Source organism: Camelina sativa, chromosome 16, assembly GCF_000633955.1.
Source record: "Camelina sativa cultivar DH55 chromosome 16, Cs, whole genome shotgun sequence".
Lineage (NCBI taxonomy): Eukaryota > Viridiplantae > Streptophyta > Magnoliopsida > Brassicales > Brassicaceae > Camelina > Camelina sativa.
Window position 1 is genome coordinate 27,101,424 of NC_025700.1, and position 18,869 is coordinate 27,120,292.

The 18,869-nt window shown below is 34.1% G+C and overlaps 7 protein-coding genes across 9 annotated transcripts; 4 read left to right on the forward strand and 3 right to left on the reverse strand.

Annotated features, from left to right (window-relative positions):
- Positions 5,811-6,502, forward strand: LOC104752762 (ferredoxin, leaf L-A). The gene has a single exon (XM_010474989.1). It carries the CDS (start codon positions 5,892-5,894, stop codon positions 6,336-6,338), a length of 447 nt encoding a protein of 148 aa, XP_010473291.1. The 5' UTR covers positions 5,811-5,891; the 3' UTR covers positions 6,339-6,502.
- On the reverse strand, positions 6,720-9,599 carry LOC104752763 (fe(2+) transport protein 3, chloroplastic). 2 transcript variants are annotated; one of them, XM_010474993.2, is made up of 4 exons: positions 9,343-9,599; positions 9,189-9,246; positions 7,385-8,133; positions 6,720-7,271 (listed from the first exon to the last, which is right to left on the reverse strand). In XM_010474993.2, the coding sequence occupies exons 1-4, from the start codon at positions 9,355-9,357 to the stop codon at positions 6,816-6,818; spliced, it is 1,278 nt and encodes a 425-aa protein (XP_010473295.1). In that variant the 5' UTR covers positions 9,358-9,599; the 3' UTR covers positions 6,720-6,815. The 2 variants fall into 2 exon arrangements, with proteins under 2 accessions (XP_010473295.1, XP_010473294.1); XM_010474992.2 differs by lacking the exons at positions 9,189-9,246; positions 9,343-9,599 and adding an exon at positions 8,306-8,424.
- On the reverse strand, positions 10,166-12,046 carry LOC104752764 (coatomer subunit zeta-1). The gene is made up of 6 exons (XM_010474994.2): positions 11,904-12,046; positions 11,244-11,403; positions 10,967-11,114; positions 10,802-10,879; positions 10,623-10,707; positions 10,166-10,487 (listed from the first exon to the last, which is right to left on the reverse strand). The coding sequence occupies exons 1-6, from the start codon at positions 11,904-11,906 to the stop codon at positions 10,428-10,430; spliced, it is 534 nt and encodes a 177-aa protein (XP_010473296.1). The 5' UTR covers positions 11,907-12,046; the 3' UTR covers positions 10,166-10,427.
- LOC104752765 (defensin-like protein 250) lies at positions 12,549-12,932 on the forward strand. Its single transcript, XM_010474995.1, has one exon. It carries the CDS (start codon positions 12,570-12,572, stop codon positions 12,831-12,833), a length of 264 nt encoding a protein of 87 aa, XP_010473297.1. The 5' UTR covers positions 12,549-12,569; the 3' UTR covers positions 12,834-12,932.
- On the forward strand, positions 14,162-15,201 carry LOC104752766 (defensin-like protein 245). The gene is made up of 2 exons (XM_010474996.2): positions 14,162-14,282; positions 14,381-15,201. Exons 1-2 carry the CDS (start codon positions 14,213-14,215, stop codon positions 14,578-14,580), a joined length of 270 nt encoding a protein of 89 aa, XP_010473298.1. The 5' UTR covers positions 14,162-14,212; the 3' UTR covers positions 14,581-15,201.
- On the reverse strand, positions 15,366-18,740 carry LOC104752767 (putative transferase At1g60990, chloroplastic). 2 transcript variants are annotated; one of them, XM_010474997.2, is made up of 13 exons: positions 18,479-18,740; positions 18,172-18,273; positions 18,061-18,094; positions 17,857-17,930; positions 17,700-17,765; positions 17,542-17,606; positions 17,341-17,428; positions 17,165-17,230; positions 16,926-17,091; positions 16,571-16,654; positions 16,366-16,493; positions 16,026-16,263; positions 15,366-15,681 (listed from the first exon to the last, which is right to left on the reverse strand). In XM_010474997.2, exons 1-12 carry the CDS (start codon positions 18,716-18,718, stop codon positions 16,078-16,080), a joined length of 1,299 nt encoding a protein of 432 aa, XP_010473299.1. In that variant the 5' UTR covers positions 18,719-18,740; the 3' UTR covers positions 15,366-15,681; positions 16,026-16,077. The 2 variants fall into 2 exon arrangements, with proteins under 2 accessions (XP_010473299.1, XP_010473300.1); XM_010474998.2 differs by having other exon boundaries at positions 15,366-15,684.
- Positions 15,476-15,998, forward strand: LOC104752768 (defensin-like protein 249). Its single transcript, XM_010475000.2, has 2 exons — positions 15,476-15,583; positions 15,676-15,998. The coding sequence occupies exons 1-2, from the start codon at positions 15,511-15,513 to the stop codon at positions 15,882-15,884; spliced, it is 282 nt and encodes a 93-aa protein (XP_010473302.1). The 5' UTR covers positions 15,476-15,510; the 3' UTR covers positions 15,885-15,998.

Genomic DNA, 18,869 nt, shown 5'->3' on the forward strand with positions numbered 1-18,869 from the left:
TTTTTTTTTTTTTTTTTTATTTATTTTGTTTAATAATAATTAAAGAGGTATATTAATAATTTAATAATATTATTATTATTAAATTAAAGTTCAATGCTTCCTTTGCTGACTGAGACGTCGTGAAAAGGATTTATTTTTAGAGTTTATGGTCTTTAGAATTGCGTTTTATACTTCTTTTTCCTCTCTCTCTCTCTCACTTCTTTTTGTTTAATTGGTAACGAACCAAAAAAGAATACGAAAACTACTTGTACCAAATCTTAAAGAATTGTGTTCATAACAAATAGAAAAACTCTTATCATTTAGTGATGTGCATATCCCTTTTGATTCGATTAAGTTGGATTTAGAAAATTCAAACATATCTCTCGATATTTTATTTATTTCGCCTCGGATTGGTTTTCTTTCGGTTTGGTTTTTTACTTCTGGTTTGAAAAAGAAACAACTTGTATTATCCGTATATATTAGTAAAAGAGAAATACTAACTTCTCATTCGGACAAAAATACCCCCAACGACAACGTGCAGAATCAACAACGAGAAAGTCAAATGTGACATTATAATAAACAAATGGGTCGGGTTTTAATTCTAACATTACTGGGAATTCATAAGTCGGGTATTTTCAAAACAAATATATGAGTATTAATTGGGCTCACCTGCTTAAATCGTGGGTTTAAACCCAAAAAAACTTACCATACTAAACCAACACCGAAAACTTTTTTTATTGTTTATATTGTGTATGCCATATTAATTACAAAAATATTGATCGATCCTGTAAAATTTAGGAAACTAGTAAACTTAACTTATTAGCGTAAATTCATCGTTTCAAATTTTCATTTAATAAAATCTTAAAAATAAAATCGAAAATTCGATCAATATTAAATCTTACCAAAATTATCAGACGAAATATATTAATAACTGATTTACGCAAATAACAAAGATTACAAAGATCTAAATCTTTTGAAAATATCCTCGATACCATACCAAAACGTATTATTATTCCTCAAATCATTGCAAACGATTAGGAAATCTTATAAAAAAATTTCTTAACTGATTCAAATCCAAAAATATATATGGTAAAGATTTAGTTACCTGCTTAATCATGTATTTGCTATAAATACATGCTATTCTTGAAGACTTGATTATAATACCTTCATACTTCTTCACTTTGTTTGCGGCTTCAATCGAAAATAGATACACTTCCTGCAATAACCGATTTAAAATCCATCAAACCGTTCAAAACATTCATATCTGGAGAATTAAAGATCAAAACATTCATACTTGGAAGCAACATATCACTTACCCTGGAGAAAATATGAAAATGATTTTATCCGATGCTTCGGTAAGCTTATAATTAGTTTTTTTATTATTTATCGTTCCATGTGCTTCAATGTCTAATAACATATATATTTGGATTTGGTGGATTTTCAAGATGTTCTAAATGATGCCGCTTTGACTGAGTTTAAGGTTTATTCTATACATACAGCAATTTAGATTTTTAAAACATTATGCTACTGAAATACTATCACTATGGAGGTCTTCTGCTGAAAAGATCCTCGCACAAGAAGAAAACAACATGCATACAATGGTCATATGTTTGTTGCGATTTCCTAAGATCTTTTCTTTCCTGAAAAGTAAGATTTTTTTTGGATCAAATCTATTTATTTATTTCAAATTTTACCAAGTGAAATTAGTCTAATTATTTGTGAACTTTTAGGTTGCCTAAAGATGGACTAGCTTTAACAATTAAGCAAGGTGTTCCTAAAGAGCAAAAAATTGTTTAGAAGGCTGAGTACTAAAATCATTTCTCAAGTAAATCCATTGCCGAACAACTTGACTAGATTGAGGTACATTTTGTTTGTACAAACTTACAAACTGTTAATTCAGTTGTTATTTACTAATTTTTTATAGTACATTTAAATTAATAATTTTTGAAACTTTGCTAATAAAACAAATTGATGAGAATACAGACAGCCCAATAACTTTAATAGTAAAAATCAGACAATTTTTTATATTTGTAGAAGTGTAAATCATGGAAATTAAAATAAGTTACAATAGTGTTAATTTTCTTATAATTAGAAATATATTGCAATACAACATTGCTTATCCAAAAAAAAGAGTAATTCAAAAAAAACTTCTTACACATTTTTAAAATTAATCAGTTTATACAAAATACTAATTGTACTTAACAATTATACATATACCAACATTCAAAACTTATTTATTTAGTTAAATTTTGTTTTTTTCATATTTTGACAAAATACCAACTCATTCGATTTTTATTGGACTTTAGTGCAATTAATTTTCATATTGAGCTAATTGTTATACTAATAATCTCATTCTTCTATTAGATATGAATGCATATATAAGTATATAACTATAATATCATCAAATTTCATAGCACACATTACAAATATTTCCTACTCATCATTAGCGACCAAATAATATTTACATGTTATGAATCGAAAATATTCCCCCTCGCTGAAATTGCTTTCATAATTATAAATGAATATATAAAATATAATATTACACACTTTCTTCAAAGGATCTCAAATACGCACATGAACCGGTAAGATTTGCTTATGCTGTTTTTTTTTAATCTTTCCATATTATTTTTGAAATCAGTGAAGTGTAACGATTCTCATTGGTGTTGAATCAGGTGGGTTCAAGCGTTTCATCAAAGTCTGTGAACAAAACACACTTTTTTTTTGAGCAAACTAATAGAATAAAACTAAGCTATGTAACTTACACACTCTTCTCAACTATTCCACATATAATTTAATATTTTTGTATATTTGTTTCTTTCCTTCCAATACAAATCGAATATATATGTGATTTAACACAAATACTAGATTTATGGTAATCAACTACACTATAGTGAAATTAAAAAGTAACATGATCCAATTCGTTAAGAACTGACAATATCCGTAAATATTTCCCGCGCTGTAGCGCGGATCTGTTCCTAGTTCACATTATAAAACTTATAACTTTAGAAAATCCAATTAACAAAACATTCAAAAAAAAAATCATCATCACCAATCAACTTATACTTGAAAAAAAACAAGTTTAAGGAAACTTCTTTTACAATTTATAATTGAGAAAATAGCAACATGAGTTTTTATATATTGGATCTTCTAAAGTTAATAATAAAATTTTTTTTACATAAATAACGTTTTAGTTTCGATTCAGTTAAAATGTCCATATCACATCACTAGTAGACATATAAAATTCTTTACAATCGAGAGTGTAATAGTCAATAAGACTTTATTTCGATTCTAATCACAGTAAACCATTTATTATATATATTATTAAGATGTGATAAAAAAAATAAAACTTCTACTTTCTTTACAAGATTTTGGAGATTAGTTTCCGATTTTGTAGTTTAAAATATCAGAACAACGAGATTATTTAGGTTTTCTTTTTACCTGAAAATATTCAGTTACCGCAAAACAAGGTTTTATATTTAAGAATAAACTAATTGCAATAACGGTCAAAAGTTTAGAAAATAACGAATCTGAAGAACATGACTGTTTTACCTTTTCTGGGAAAATTCGATTTGGAACAACAACGGTTTAAAATAAGATGAGATAAAACGTACCTAAACATTGACTTGTTGGTGGTACTGAGCTAGAATGGTTGGTTCATACTTTCCCAATGTCGCTGGGATAGATAGAATATAGCTAGACGTAAATCTTAAGTTTGTAAAATTTGTTAGTTTTGTTAAAATGAGGTGCAGACTACTTGAACATATTTAGCTCGAAAAGCAACAAATTTGCATCCTTCACATTTTTACCAAAAAAAACAACAAATTTGCTAACGTTAGAATGATACAATACATATAACAGGCTAGAAGATGTTTACGATTAAGAAGATTCTAATAATGGGCTTTCTGATGTTAAGACCCAATTGATGAATTCAAACTAAAGCGAATGCACAAGTAGTCTATATAATCTACGAAACGATATGTTAAGAAATGAAACTGTATCCAACTAGCAAACTGTGTTTTGTAGGTTTCTTGTGTTCGTGGCACTATACAGATATAGGTTATAATTTGGTTTATAAGTTTCGTTAATTTAAGTGACCAAGTCCAGATCTTGCTTGTGGCAATTTGTTTAATGTGCAAGAGCACTTACATCGTTACAAAACTTATATGTCATCATGGGTTTGGTTTTGATAACGATGAGTTGGCAGTGAATGATAGTGTGATTACTTGTTTGTTACTTAATTTGCTACATGTAGTAGAGAGGAATGGGACTGCCATATAATCTTGCAATTCTTTGTTATATCTAGCTTTTGCTTATGATATATCATGTGTGTTATCTAGATAGATGGATATATGCGTTTTCTTAGGAGATCTTACCTACCTTTTTCACCCAAATAAAATTTTCAGTTTTTTTTGTTGGTATCAAAATTCAAAAGTTTGAATTTATCCTCTTCTTCTCACAAATTACTCATGTGAATCTCACCTAATGTACTACAATGCCATTAGAAGCATGATTAAAGTGGACTATAAAGTATTTTGTGCAATGCATCCCAACCAATGTCATATTGGCTCCTTGGTTTGGTGTATATTCCATCTAAACTACGTTCAATCTACATTATGCGTGGAGCAAGCATTTTAGTAATTTAGCTTTCTATTTCAAAAAAATGAGATCTTAATTTGACTGAAGAATTTTAGACGTTAAAATATATATGATTTTCTTAACGACATTATAAAACTGGTTCGAAGATTCGGTTAGGTTAACTCGGTTTCGAAACCGCCCTAGATATGTTGTTACAANGTTAATTTAAGTGACCAAGTCCAGATCTTGCTTGTGGCAATTTGTTTAATGTGCAAGAGCACTTACATCGTTACAAAACTTATATGTCATCATGGGTTTGGTTTTGATAACGATGAGTTGGCAGTGAATGATAGTGTGATTACTTGTTTGTTACTTAATTTGCTACATGTAGTAGAGAGGAATGGGACTGCCATATAATCTTGCAATTCTTTGTTATATCTAGCTTTTGCTTATGATATATCATGTGTGTTATCTAGATAGATGGATATATGCGTTTTCTTAGGAGATCTTACCTACCTTTTTCACCCAAATAAAATTTTCAGTTTTTTTTGTTGGTATCAAAATTCAAAAGTTTGAATTTATCCTCTTCTTCTCACAAATTACTCATGTGAATCTCACCTAATGTACTACAATGCCATTAGAAGCATGATTAAAGTGGACTATAAAGTATTTTGTGCAATGCATCCCAACCAATGTCATATTGGCTCCTTGGTTTGGTGTATATTCCATCTAAACTACGTTCAATCTACATTATGCGTGGAGCAAGCATTTTAGTAATTTAGCTTTCTATTTCAAAAAAATGAGATCTTAATTTGACTGAAGAATTTTAGACGTTAAAATATATATGATTTTCTTAACGACATTATAAAACTGGTTCGAAGATTCGGTTAGGTTAACTCGGTTTCGAAACCGCCCTAGATATGTTGTTACAAACTAGTCCACACTTTTTTTTTTTTTGTGTGTGCAACAAGCCAACAACTAGTCCACATCTTTTACGATTGATATTTTAATGGAACAAATAAGGAATTATTTTAGCGATACAAACAAGGTCGGAACAGTGCGTGAGCTGTTCCAAGTAAGACCACGTAATACTCACCACAACAAGATAGTGTGCCAAACACAATCACACACACCAAAAGCAGAAACAAAATCACCACAAAAGAAGATGATAATCCAACAATCCACACAATGAACGCCACGTGGCAGATAGGATTATCACTGGAAAAATCTCACCTTTTAAGCTTTCTCTTCTTCCTTCACAACTCTCCACGCCATTTCCACAAGCCATAACCTCAAAAAGATCTCAACTTTATCTTCCAAAACACACAAAAAGGAAAATGGCTTCTACTGCTCTCTCAAGCGCCATCGTCGGAACTTCATTCATCCGTCGTTCCACAGCTCCCATCAGCCTTCGTTCCCTTCCATTAGCCAACACACAATCCCTCTTTGGTCTCAAATCAGGCACTGCCCGTGGTGGACGTGTCACAGCCATGGCTACATACAAGGTCAAGTTCATAACCCCTGAAGGTGAGCAAGTTGTTGAGTGTGACGACGACGTCTACGTTCTTGATGCCGCTGAGGAAGCTGGAATCGACTTGCCTTACTCTTGCCGTGCTGGTTCTTGTTCGAGCTGTGCTGGTAAAGTTACGTCTGGATCTGTTGACCAGTCTGACCAGAGTTTCCTTGATGATGACCAGATGGCTGAAGGGTTTGTTCTCACTTGTGTGGCGTACCCTACTTCTGATGTTACCATTGAAACCCACAAAGAAGACGACATGGTTTAAGCTTAGCTGCTTTTGATGGTTTAAAGATCTCTATGCCTTTATAAAATTTTACATTTTGGGTTGAGTTTGTTGTCACTAAAACCTATTGTTATCTGTTTGTAATTGTTCCTGGTTTCGCCCACCGTTTGGAAACACATCAATGGATGACATTTTAAACTATGCAACTGCAAATTTCTTCAACACTTTTATGAATCATCTTTAACCATTGGAAATATTGCTTTTGTCCATGAAGAGTATTCAGCTATGAATCTTAGTAAAGACCAAAACTTTTTTTGCTGTATACGATTGCTTGAAGTCTATGTAACCTATGAGTTTGTGGTTCTTGTTTAGACCTCACCGAGAACAATCATCAAAGAATCAAGTAAAAACCAGAGTTGTGTGTGAGCAATTGTGAAATCTTAGATTGACATACTCTAGACAGATCTATACAAATTGTTTATAGCTATAGTATAGAAGCTATGGAATCTTACAGTCTAATCAAGCCCAAATTGCAAGAGAAGACATGAGTCCAGCTCCAAGGAACAACATCATATAAGATACAATTTGAAGCCTAAAGTTACAGCTCATTTTAGTACTCAAGAAATCAGCAGCGATGAGATCCACTAAGGCCATATACACAAGAATCCCAGCAGAGAGCGAGTCTAAGATACCTTCAGTCAGCAATGCTCCAACGCTGTGAGAATTAAATGAGGACGCCACTGCGGTTCCAATACCGATCCCAATCGGTGTTGTGAGGGCGAAAAAGAAAGCCATTATGGTTGCTGATTTGTTCCTGAATTGTGCTTGGGAGATGCATCCACCGAGTGCAAATCCTTCAAAGAATTGGTGGAAGGATAGTGCTGCGATTAAAGGCCGGATTGTGCAAGGTGACTGAGATACTCCAAGGGATAGACCGATGATGATCGAGTGTGACACAATACCAAGCTCCAGAACCTAACAGTATTAGTAAGGTGAGATTAATAAACACAACTTTTGGATATACTTCTTGCAGATACATAGTGTATTTAAAACTCTAAGAATCAGGAAAAGTGAACAGAGGTTTGTACCTGAGAAACAACAACATGCCTTGCTCCACTTCCTAGCTCCAAACCTCCATGTCCGTGTCCATGTCCGTGTCCGTGTCCGTGACCATGTCCGTGGCCATGTCCATGACCAATGTCGATTTTACGGTGTCCGTCACATGAACCATGACCATGAGTGTGACTATGAGTATGGTGAGCAGCATGAGCATGAATACCAACAATGTGAATCCCGCCACTATCTTCTTCTCCAAATACTTTCTCATCATCCATTCCTTCCTCAACCACAGGAACAACAATACCCGGTGACTGTTCACGGCCAGGTTCAACAGACAACTCACTAGCTTCCCTCTCTTGCTTCCGTTCATAGTACTGTGTCCCCATAAAATCCACAAACAGAGTAATCAAAGCAGCAACCATAGCAAAGAACCCCGGGAAAGGAAACTTAGACCAAGGGAACTCCGGTAAGCAAGGGTTGCTCAGCGCTTCAGTGCCACCAGCCAACATATGAACAAAACCCGTGGCGAGGATCACACCAGCTGCAAAGGCTTTAGCAGTCACAAAGAGGTTACCATCAGTTTGAAGGAAGCGACGGTTCCTGCCAACGAGTGGAGTAGCTACACCCGCAGCTCCAGCTAAAAGAATCGAAGCAATGGCTACTAGTTTAAGTAGAAACGCAGCGGAATCATCACGACAAAGGTCTGACTCGCTAGCATTGCAAAGTACGTTAGCAGCCATTGTCTCAGGAACTATCTGCAATATGGACTCTGTTGTTGCTGTTTTTACAAAGCAAATCCAAAACGGGTTGATTAAAAATCACATTAGCCAATGAACCCAGAGAAGCCATACTCAAATCAAATCGAAAAGGCAGAGACTTTGAACAAAAAGTATGAATCTTTGAATCCAAATGACAAAAAAAGACAGTTGATAAGGTGTTCGATGAAATACCTGAGAGAGAATCTTTATCTGATCCGAACAAGTATAGAGGAAACAATTCCCAAAGAGCCTAAATTTACAAAAACCCATGATCAGTCTCGTCACAAAATTGTCAGTTGAATACAAAAAATTCACACAAAAGGGTGGATTGANGAGCATGAATACCAACAATGTGAATCCCGCCACTATCTTCTTCTCCAAATACTTTCTCATCATCCATTCCTTCCTCAACCACAGGAACAACAATACCCGGTGACTGTTCACGGCCAGGTTCAACAGACAACTCACTAGCTTCCCTCTCTTGCTTCCGTTCATAGTACTGTGTCCCCATAAAATCCACAAACAGAGTAATCAAAGCAGCAACCATAGCAAAGAACCCCGGGAAAGGAAACTTAGACCAAGGGAACTCCGGTAAGCAAGGGTTGCTCAACGCTTCAGTGCCACCAGCCAACATATGAACAAAACCCGTGGCGAGGATCACACCAGCTGCAAAGGCTTTAGCAGTCACAAAGAGGTTACCATCAGTTTGAAGGAAGCGACGGTTCCTGCCAACGAGTGGAGTAGCTACACCCGCAGCTCCAGCTAAAAGAATCGAAGCAATGGCTACTAGTTTAAGTAGAAACGCAGCGGAATCATCACGACAAAGGTCTGACTCGCTAGCATTGCAAAGTACGTTAGCAGCCATTGTCTCAGGAACTATCTGCAATATGGACTCTGTTGTTGCTGTTTTTACAAAGCAAATCCAAAACGGGTTGATTAAAAATCACATTAGCCAATGAACCCAGAGAAGCCATACTCAAATCAAATCGAAAAGGCAGAGACTTTGAACAAAAAGTATGAATCTTTGAATCCAAATGACAAAAAAAGACAGTTGATAAGGTGTTCGATGAAATACCTGAGAGAGAATCTTTATCTGATCCGAACAAGTATAGAGGAAACAATTCCCAAAGAGCCTAAATTTACAAAAACCCATGATCAGTCTCGTCACAAAATTGTCAGTTGAATACAAAAAATTCACACAAAAGGGTGGATTGAATTTGAATACGAACATCGATGAAGAACATTGGGTGTCTAAGATGATTGTCTTGGGATCATGAAAGCGATGAGAATTGCGTAGAGTTCTCTCGCAAACCCCAAAAAAACATAAACCGCGATTAAATATGAGAAAATGAAAGCACGATTGGGATGGTGTGTTCAGACAAAACACCAAGTTGTTGAAAATATACAAGTAATGACGACATCGTGAGGGAAGTTTGCAGTTGGCCAACAAGGTTTTAGACTTTAAGAGTCTTGCCATTGAAGATACATTTCTCAGAATATTGTAGCCACACGCCAAACTAATGTCGACATTTTCATGTAATTTTACTATATATATATATATATATATATATATTTTCTTTTCGTAAAAATACAATGTTGCCCCTAACTAATTTTTTTGGATTGGGAAAAAAAAGAAAACAATAATGACATTTAATTTAGATTTGAATAACCAATAGCAGCATCTCAGTTGACCTTAACCAATTTGGCAGATTGCAATAATGCATTCTACCTTCTTCTTTTTTTTTTTTTAACTTGTGAACATCTCTAACAGGTAGATGTTGAATTTGTTTAATACTATATTGTTTTGGATATTCTTATTATGCGTATCCATTTATTGGATCTTATATATTTGATATACATGATTACATTAAACAAAAAAAAAAAACAATTTTATTTGAGTCCATTCATATCTAGAATAAACTAGCTTGAACTTTAACTACATCATTTCTGTTACCATATTGAATCGTCTTAGGTCTCTAACTTAAGTCAAATTATGAATTTCTAAGATCATGTGTAGAACTACTCAAATTATTGTGTATGAAACATGAGAAATATAGAACGAAAGATACATTTAGTCAAACTCTTTGTGAAAAAGAGTGAAGAAACCACCAGAGAATGGTTTGGCCATCAGGCCTTTAGAGCTGTAACTATCTTATAAAAGTCCAAAGTCCAAATTGTAACTTCTATTTTCCAAATCACGCAACCACAAGAGACAAAACGCACATCTGTTTCATTATATATTGAGACGATGACGACGACGACAACAATCTATATGAACCGATATGATATAACAGATCGAACAGCAACACCCATATCATTTCAGAAGTGACCTTGTAAAATGCTCTCTTGCTGTCGCGAGTGCCTGACTTATCGTCTGAAAGAATGAAAAAAAACGCAGAGAAATGTAACAAGTTCATTAGTTATGGTATTACTTGACAAGGTTGGACTAATGTAACTTTTTCAAGGTTTGTATCAAGAAAAAGATGATCATGTTTTCGAAACACGGTACCTGCTCGGATAGAGGTGCGTTAGGGTCAGTGCTTCCAATCCCTACTTTTCCTGCGATCACAGTTGCGTCTGTCTCTAGAACAATACTGAGATTACATAAGATAGTACTATTAGACTATGTAACATATGAAAACAATTCATTTATGTAACGGAAATGTGGAAACCAAGAAATTTTTATACCCGCCGTCGATAATTTCATCAAAGCATAGAAAGATGAGATCTAGGTTGTCCAGTGCCTCTCTCTTATCAACATTGCCTCTGTAATTTGAGTTAAGAAGAGAGGAAGCTAAGGTCGGAAATATAGAAATACAATACAACAAAATCAGAAGCTATGGTTAGACAAACCTAAGGAGAAGGGTCACTGCATCGAAGAGTCCCTGAAGCACACTAGCTAAGATAAGCTCATTTTCCTCTTGACCGCCAGTAACAAAGAAATGGAGATCTTGCGCAAACTTGTACACAATAATGTTGTTTTCTAGTTCCGTTACTTCTACTGCATATCAAAAAACTAGAAAACTGTAATGATTGACTAGGCCGACTTGAAAAGATTTGATGAAAGAGATACTCATCTGTACAACACTAAGTGTTTTTAAAACATGACTCGATTCAGCGGGAAATCTACCTTCAGTCCGGGCACTTGTTTTCTGAGTCTTTGTGAACACAGCTTTTTCGAAGGCTTCCTTTGCTGTATTTGTTGGCCAGTCATCTGAGTAGTACTTAACCGCAACACGCTTTCCTTCAGAATCCAAAAGCAATATGTTTTTCACTTTTGGGGGTAATTCCTACATTGCAAATAAAATTTTTTAAGATGTCCTTAATTAGGACACAAGGAATGGAGCGAAAAGTCTTAAAGATAGTAGTAATTGAACATGAGTCAGTTAACACTAAACAGAGTAACAATCTATATCTTTCTTGTATAAACAAAACACTCTCCAGGCTTGTTTCTCTATTCCAAACTCATGATGCCACAGACACAGAAATTGATGAAAGCACCATTACAATTCTAAACCATTAACCGTAACTAATCAGTCAAACCAACTCAAACTATTTCCTCTGCCTTCAAATTAAAAGCCAAAAACAAAAGTCCTAATTACGATCATCCTAAATTCCTATCAAAGTCAAGATTTTTAATATGACAAGTTTTTGAAAGATATTAGATGATGGTATTTACGAAATTTGTAACTATAAATTATCTCAAACTCGGAGATAAATCCATAGGAATCGAATCAGTACGAGATGATATATATAAGCATGAAGAAAACTCAGGAAAATAGAATTATACCATCGCTTAAGGCCGGAAGGAGAAGAAATCTGCAAGAGAATGCCCTAGAAATTTACAAGACAAGAGCCCTCACACGTTACAAGATTCATTATTTTTTTAAAATAAACTTTACTAAACAAATCGCTTTTTTTTTTAATTATTTTTTTTTTTTGCTTCTTCTAGTCAACTTAGTACATTTATTTAGGTGAACTTGATTTGCTTTGATAGTTGTGACATGAGTCAACTTGAGACTGGAAGCGAAGAATCCAGAGTTCCAGACGTCAATCTGTCTGGTTTTCTCTAAACCGGTACCTCAATCAGTCATATCGCTTCCAGAGCGAGAGATTTGAGATTCTTACTAGGCCCGGCCCAATCAGCTAAGATTATGTCAGCCCAAGCATCCGCCTCTGTGTAATAATGCATAGTATACATAAAATTAAGGTAAATTATATTGATTAACTTTAATTTTTAGTCAATTTGTGGCAATTGTTTGTGGATAATTATTGTTGAAAATGAATATTCAACAAAAGTTAGACTCAATATTTAATGTAAGATCAAACATGCATTCTCTTGTTTATATCATATATGTGTAGCTACTATATAAATATATATATATATATATATAGAATATTAGTGCTTATTTGCATAATATACTCACAAGTCACAAAAAACACTTGCAAAGAGAAAATGAAATTATCTGCAATTTTCTTGGTTTCTTGTGTCTTATTCTCTCTTCTCCCAAGTCCAACTGTTGCCGAGAAGAGGCCGTGGTGTCCAACCAGAAAACAAGTATTTGATGGTTCATGCAATAGAACTGATTACACACAATGCTTCAACGACTTGAGAAATACATGGGACAATATTGGAGATCTTGGTCCAACTGATTGCACTTGCACTCCTCAGCCCCGGAATAAACGTCTCTGTTATTGTCGTTTTTTGCCATGTCCCTAGTTAAATCTTCTAATATGTTTAGAGATTGTTGTCATATTTCCTATATATTAATAATAATGATAATAATAATGATGGTTTAAATTTTTGACAAGAACAATCTATTCACATCTTATTATCAAACAATAAAATAAAAATGATATGATTTTAGTATGTTTTAGTTTGAGTGGGTGATACAACAATATTATCACAAACCATAGACTACATGTTGTAGTAAATAAACGACGACTTATAATTAATTGTTTGTGTCAACTGTCAACCAACAATGACATATATATCGGTTCGGTTTAACTTATTGGCAATTTAGAAATAAGTTTTTTTGTTCTTCTCTCATGCACCCAGGCCAACTTGTATTGTATGAGTTTGATTAGTTTGAACATGAGTAATTATTTAGTTACAACATTAGCTCAAATCACTAAATTTTATGTCTCGGTTATGATCAATATTTTTCTATGTTGGGTTCTTCTTTTTTTCTTTTAATGTTTCGTTGAAAAAATTAAAGAGTCTTTCTATATACATTTTTCATTTAAAAAAGAACAAGTACTAGTAAATGTATTCAGATTTATATTTTACAAAAATTAGTAATATTTATTTAGTTTGATAGCAAATAGACTTAGATTTTACAAAAATTAATTTAAAAATTCAATAAATAACAAGAATTAGTAATATTTATTTAGTTTAATAGCAAATGTATTTTAGTTGAAAAAGATATATCAATATATAAAATTAAGGTAAGTATACAAACCGAAATCATTGCAGCGGAAACTTATTATTATAGCTTTTCATCTTACATTATCACATTTACTTTTTTGTAATGTTTAATTATATTTTGGTTAAATATTTTCTTAAATGAAAATAATATGTTTTCATTATAATGTGAAGATCTGAACTTCTTTTAAGTTTGACCAAAAAAACGAAAGATTTTTAAATGAAAATCAATTATTAGAAAATAATATTTGAATGAGTGTATGTGAAAACAATTTCTATCAATAACTTACTCTTATTTTTATATCTAACTTTCCAGAAAATGATAGTTTAAGTAATTTACATATTTAAACTAAGTTTGTAAAGAAAAAACATATCATTTTGAAAATTATTCTTTATTGAGTAGCAGATTCAAAGTTTATCCATTTTTTTCTCTATTTACATGGCTAAATTTTGATATTTTTCTTAATAAATAGGAAACCAAATGTAGAATACAATATTGATATATTAAAATTAAAAGGGCACATTTAAATGAATTTCCATTAGGCCTCTGAGATGTTGGATCTTCCCTGTGTATATATGTAAGAGATAATTTATTTCTTGAAGAAAATCACAGGTCATAAAAACATACAAGCAAAGAAAGAACGAAAAAGAGAAGAAACTTACAAAAATAAAATATGAAGTTAGCTGCAATCTTCTTGGCTACTTGTGTCTTATTCTCCCTTCTCTCAAGCCACCTTGCGCAAGGTTCCGTATAATTCTACTGAGATTACTATTTTTCTCATGGAACCTAAACCAGTTTGGCTTCAATTAATTTTGTTTTGTTGTTGCTGTTGATGAATTAGGTGCACAGAGAAGGCCATGGTGTCCGTCAAAGAAACAAGTGTTCGGTGGTTCTTGCGGAAAAGATGGAGCGCAACAATGTCTAAATAACTTATTAAGTACATGGGATCCAAGTGTAAGGCTCAGCCCAGTCTCCTGCAATTGCACTCCTCAACCTAACAACAATATTCTTTGTAGTTGTCCTAATATGATATGCCCCTAGAAAACGTCTATTCAAGACCCTATACTGTTGTTCTGAATCATTATATTCTGTGTATCAATAATAAAGTTTCAGTTTCCATTGAGAACTCCAAAGATGATATATATATACTTGGATCTCAGACTTCTCAAATGTTCGAAGGCTTAAATCACTGATTGGTATAACAATGCAAACGTGTTAAATGAAATGATGTTGTATAGAATACAATGACGAATGCATCCACCAAATAAGATTCTTACCGACTTCATCATATTAAGCCCGACAACCTTTTTTTTTATGGGTCAAGACAAAAACACTACGCAGTTGAAAGCGACCTAGAGCCTCTGCCAAGACCACTTTAATAGCTCAGTGCATTCCGCTTTTGTATTATTCAGAACGTGGTCCAATGAGACTTACATTTCCACTTATAGATCCATAATTATGTTTGTTGATTAATCATGTAAGAGAGAATGTAGACAAAAGTAAGAAATTGAACAAAAAAAAGGTGTATGTAGTTAACTTAACTAACATGTGTAGAAAAAATGAGCCACTGTAATCATTGAAACATTAAACAATAATATATGCAAAGAATAACATTATAATTTGTGGTGGTCCAAATGTTGAAAAACTTGATTTAGAGAGATCAAGTTTCGAATTTGCTCACTGTGATTTCAATAATAAGATAAGAATATCTTAATTCTACAAGTTATAAAATAAAAACAACATATCTTTTTATGAATTATGGCTACGGATTCCGTTTTTTTAGTCTTATTTTTTTTAGGACTACCCAAAACGGAATAAAACTCCAGGATACAAATTATGCACAGTCCAATGTGTATATCGTCAATATTTTAAATGTTAGTGCTTGTTTGGGGACAATCACATAATCATAACAATGACAATATATAGAAAACAAAGATAAGAAAGAGAGAAAAGAAACTTACAGAAAGACATATGAAGAAGTTGGCTGCAATCTTCTTGGCTTCCTCTGTCTTATTCTCCCTTCTTCCAATCCACCTTTCACAAGGTCTTCTTTATATCATTCTACTGCGATTACAGTTTTGCACGGTTAACTCAAAACAGCGTCGTCTTGATTCTTCTTTTCGCTTGATGAATTAGGTGAAGCTGCTGGGGAGAAAAGGGAGTGGTGTCCATCAAAACAACAAGTGTTCAGAGGTTCATGCTCAGATGATGGAGGACAAAAATGTCTAAATGACTTATTATGGACATGGAACCCAAGTGTAAGGCTCAGCCCTGTCTACTGTGATTGCACTCCTAAACGTCACAACAAGCGTCTCTGCGATTGTCCTAGTATGATTTGCCTCTAATAAAGGGTCTTATATATAAGACCCCAAACTCTTGTTCTATCTTCCTATGTATCCATATGTATCATTAATAATTTTTCTATTTTCCGAATATAATATACTATATCTCAAAATAAATGCGGAAACAAGTTTTGTTTTCGTTACCAGTGTGTTGTCCTTGTGTAGTCTCCTTGCATCATAGCGTATTTTCTTCTACTCAAGAACTCGAGTTGGCTGATGGAGGATGTTGCCGCGCTAGATAAGGAACTTCAGATACTATCCCAGAAATATCTTCACCTATAGTCACTGTGTTCCCAACTGAAGCTGCTTGTTTCTTGATGTAGCCTAACCCAAAATGGCCAGACCCGTTTCTTCCCGTAGTGTAGCTTGTTAGTTTCCCGACCTGAAAATAACGTTTATAAACTAGTTAAGGAATAGCAAAACAAAATTTGGCTTTTCTTCTTTGTTTTTGATCTACTAAGGTATGTACACAAACGCTCAAAACCTTTTTCCCTTCGACTGTGATGGTGCTGCCGGGTTCCGCTGGTGCAGAGAGATTAAGTCCACATAACCTTTGTTTGATTCCATCATATGTTATGAGTCTTGCTATAGTCTCCTGTCCCTTATAACATCCTGAGATGTTTGAAGATTGTTTAGTCAAGGCGTTTCTTGTATCGCTTTAGTTCACTGAACAAAAGCTTCTCAAATACCTTTGTTCAGAGATATCGAATTCCATAGACCCGCCTCCAAAACATTAAATTCCTTGCTAAGTTCTCTCTCCGGTGCTGGTCTTCCTGCAAAACATAATGTTATTGGCCTGAGAAATACATTATTTCTCCGCTTATTCACTAAATCAATATCTAAAAATTCTGATTTCGCTAATGCCAAGAGAAAGATCTGAGAGCATACTTGTAAGTTATGAGCTTCTTGCCTACATAAGGTAAATATCGAACAATCATGCCTTTAGTAGGACTAGAGGCCACAAACTCATGACATTATATTTTGTAGGTTATCAGGTGATAGGTGATCATCGGTGCAAAACCAAATCGAGAATTTTTTACTAACCTTGAGTGATTCTAAGTTTCTCCCAGGCTACAGAGCCCATCGGAATGGCACCTTCAGCTAAAAGGGTTTTCCAGACAGAAACAGCACCCCCTGGTGACATTAACATGGTAAAGCCTTCATCTGAAATAAGACTTCCAACCGCAACTGTTATTGGCATTCCATCAAACTGACAAAGAAAGGAGCTTGTTACTTCATGTCGCTTCACAAGATCTGTTTCGATATTACAAAAAAAGGCTTACACTATAATGTTGATGCTGCCCATATGGCTGCCCAATAAGATCTCCCAGGTTCAGTTTAGACATGATCTGTTTGAAGTTTTTACAGCAGCATAAAAAACAATGTATTCGAACTACTAGAAAGGCTAACAGAGAACATTTTACAAGGAATTGTCAGTCTGCTTGAAGATTTATCTTACTTGGTTGCTTTTGGGTCCTGCTAAAGCAAATAAGCAAGTTTGCTTGGTAATGTCCTTGATCTCTACCTTGTCAGCAAAAAAAATGTACCTGAGAAGAGGAAAATGAGAAATAAATGATGTCAAGGTTTTCCAACGAAGCCTGATTTTCAAAGGAACCAGCAAAATATTGTATGTGAGCAAGGATGAAACGTTTTGACATACTTGTTCAGCATCTCAATTATGCTTTGGCATGTCGTTGGAGAAACCGTTAGCAGTATTGCATTTTTCTGAAAAGAAACAAAGAGTAGGTTAAACAGAGAAGTTGCATTTGAAATATATATGAGCCACTTAAAGTGAACACAAGGAATGAGTATGATTACCATGATCCAGGCATGTGCGATATCTATCGTTCGAGCTGTTGGGGTAACGAATACAGTGTCACATCCCTTCAAAAACGCCAAATAGATCCACAAGTAACTACCAACCACAGAAACAACAATTTACACTCAAATGCATATATCCCCAAAAAACATTAACCTGTCCTTCATTAAGGCTTTCAAAATTCGCGGTAGTTTGGTTGTGAAGGAAATGAGCGCGGTCATCTCCACTAACTTGATGGCAAAAGATGTAGCAAATATTAAAAACAACAAAAGATTAGGCAGAATCATAGGCAGAATCAAAGCGAACCAGCTCCATATCGAAAAAATGTAAAATAAGACAAGAGATAAATAAGGATTATACCTCTAATTCTCCCAAAATGTGAGAGGTCCACAACCTATAAATCAAGTTTTGATCAAACAAGAAATCATAATAATGCAAACAGCCAAAGAGCTTTAAAGTTAAGTAATATACCACAACTCCATTATCAAATGCATCTAAAGCCTCATCGTCGTTATCAAAACTCTCAACAACACCATCTTCTGAAACTTTCCCTCCAGCAACACTAATTGTATCCTTCATAAAGTCCATAAAACAATGCATTAGCATGATTACTACTAGAAACATCCAATTCACAAGAAACATAACACAAGCAAGAACCCAAAAATTGTTCGCTAATTTCTCGAAAGCTCTTCAAACAATACATTCCAATAACTGTTTCATAGAGCTAGGACTCGTAAGACTTTTCTACTCAAAGCAATTGTAATTCGAAGCTGCTTACATGGAGATCGTGATCAATCGGAGGCGGTGAGAAATCGAACTGCAACGAATCGGAAGAAGCAGAGACGCATCGGAGCTGAAACTTCCGTTCTCGGAAACCACTGGTTCGGAGACTAAGCGAGCGGCGGCGAAGAATTGTTGCGTCGTAGAGACAACATGGAAGCAGATCAGTATTGGTGATGTGGCTAACGCAATCTATCCTCATCATCGCCATGTCCGTACAACTCTTGAGAAGGTTCATATCAAAAAAAAAAAAAAAAAAAAAAAAAAGGAAAACAAGAAAAAAACACTCTTGCAAATATTATTATTTGCAAATAATAACTACTTTTACGTTGTAAATTCATATTTTCCAATTAAACAAAATTATAAAGCCAAGGCAAAGTGAAGTGTAT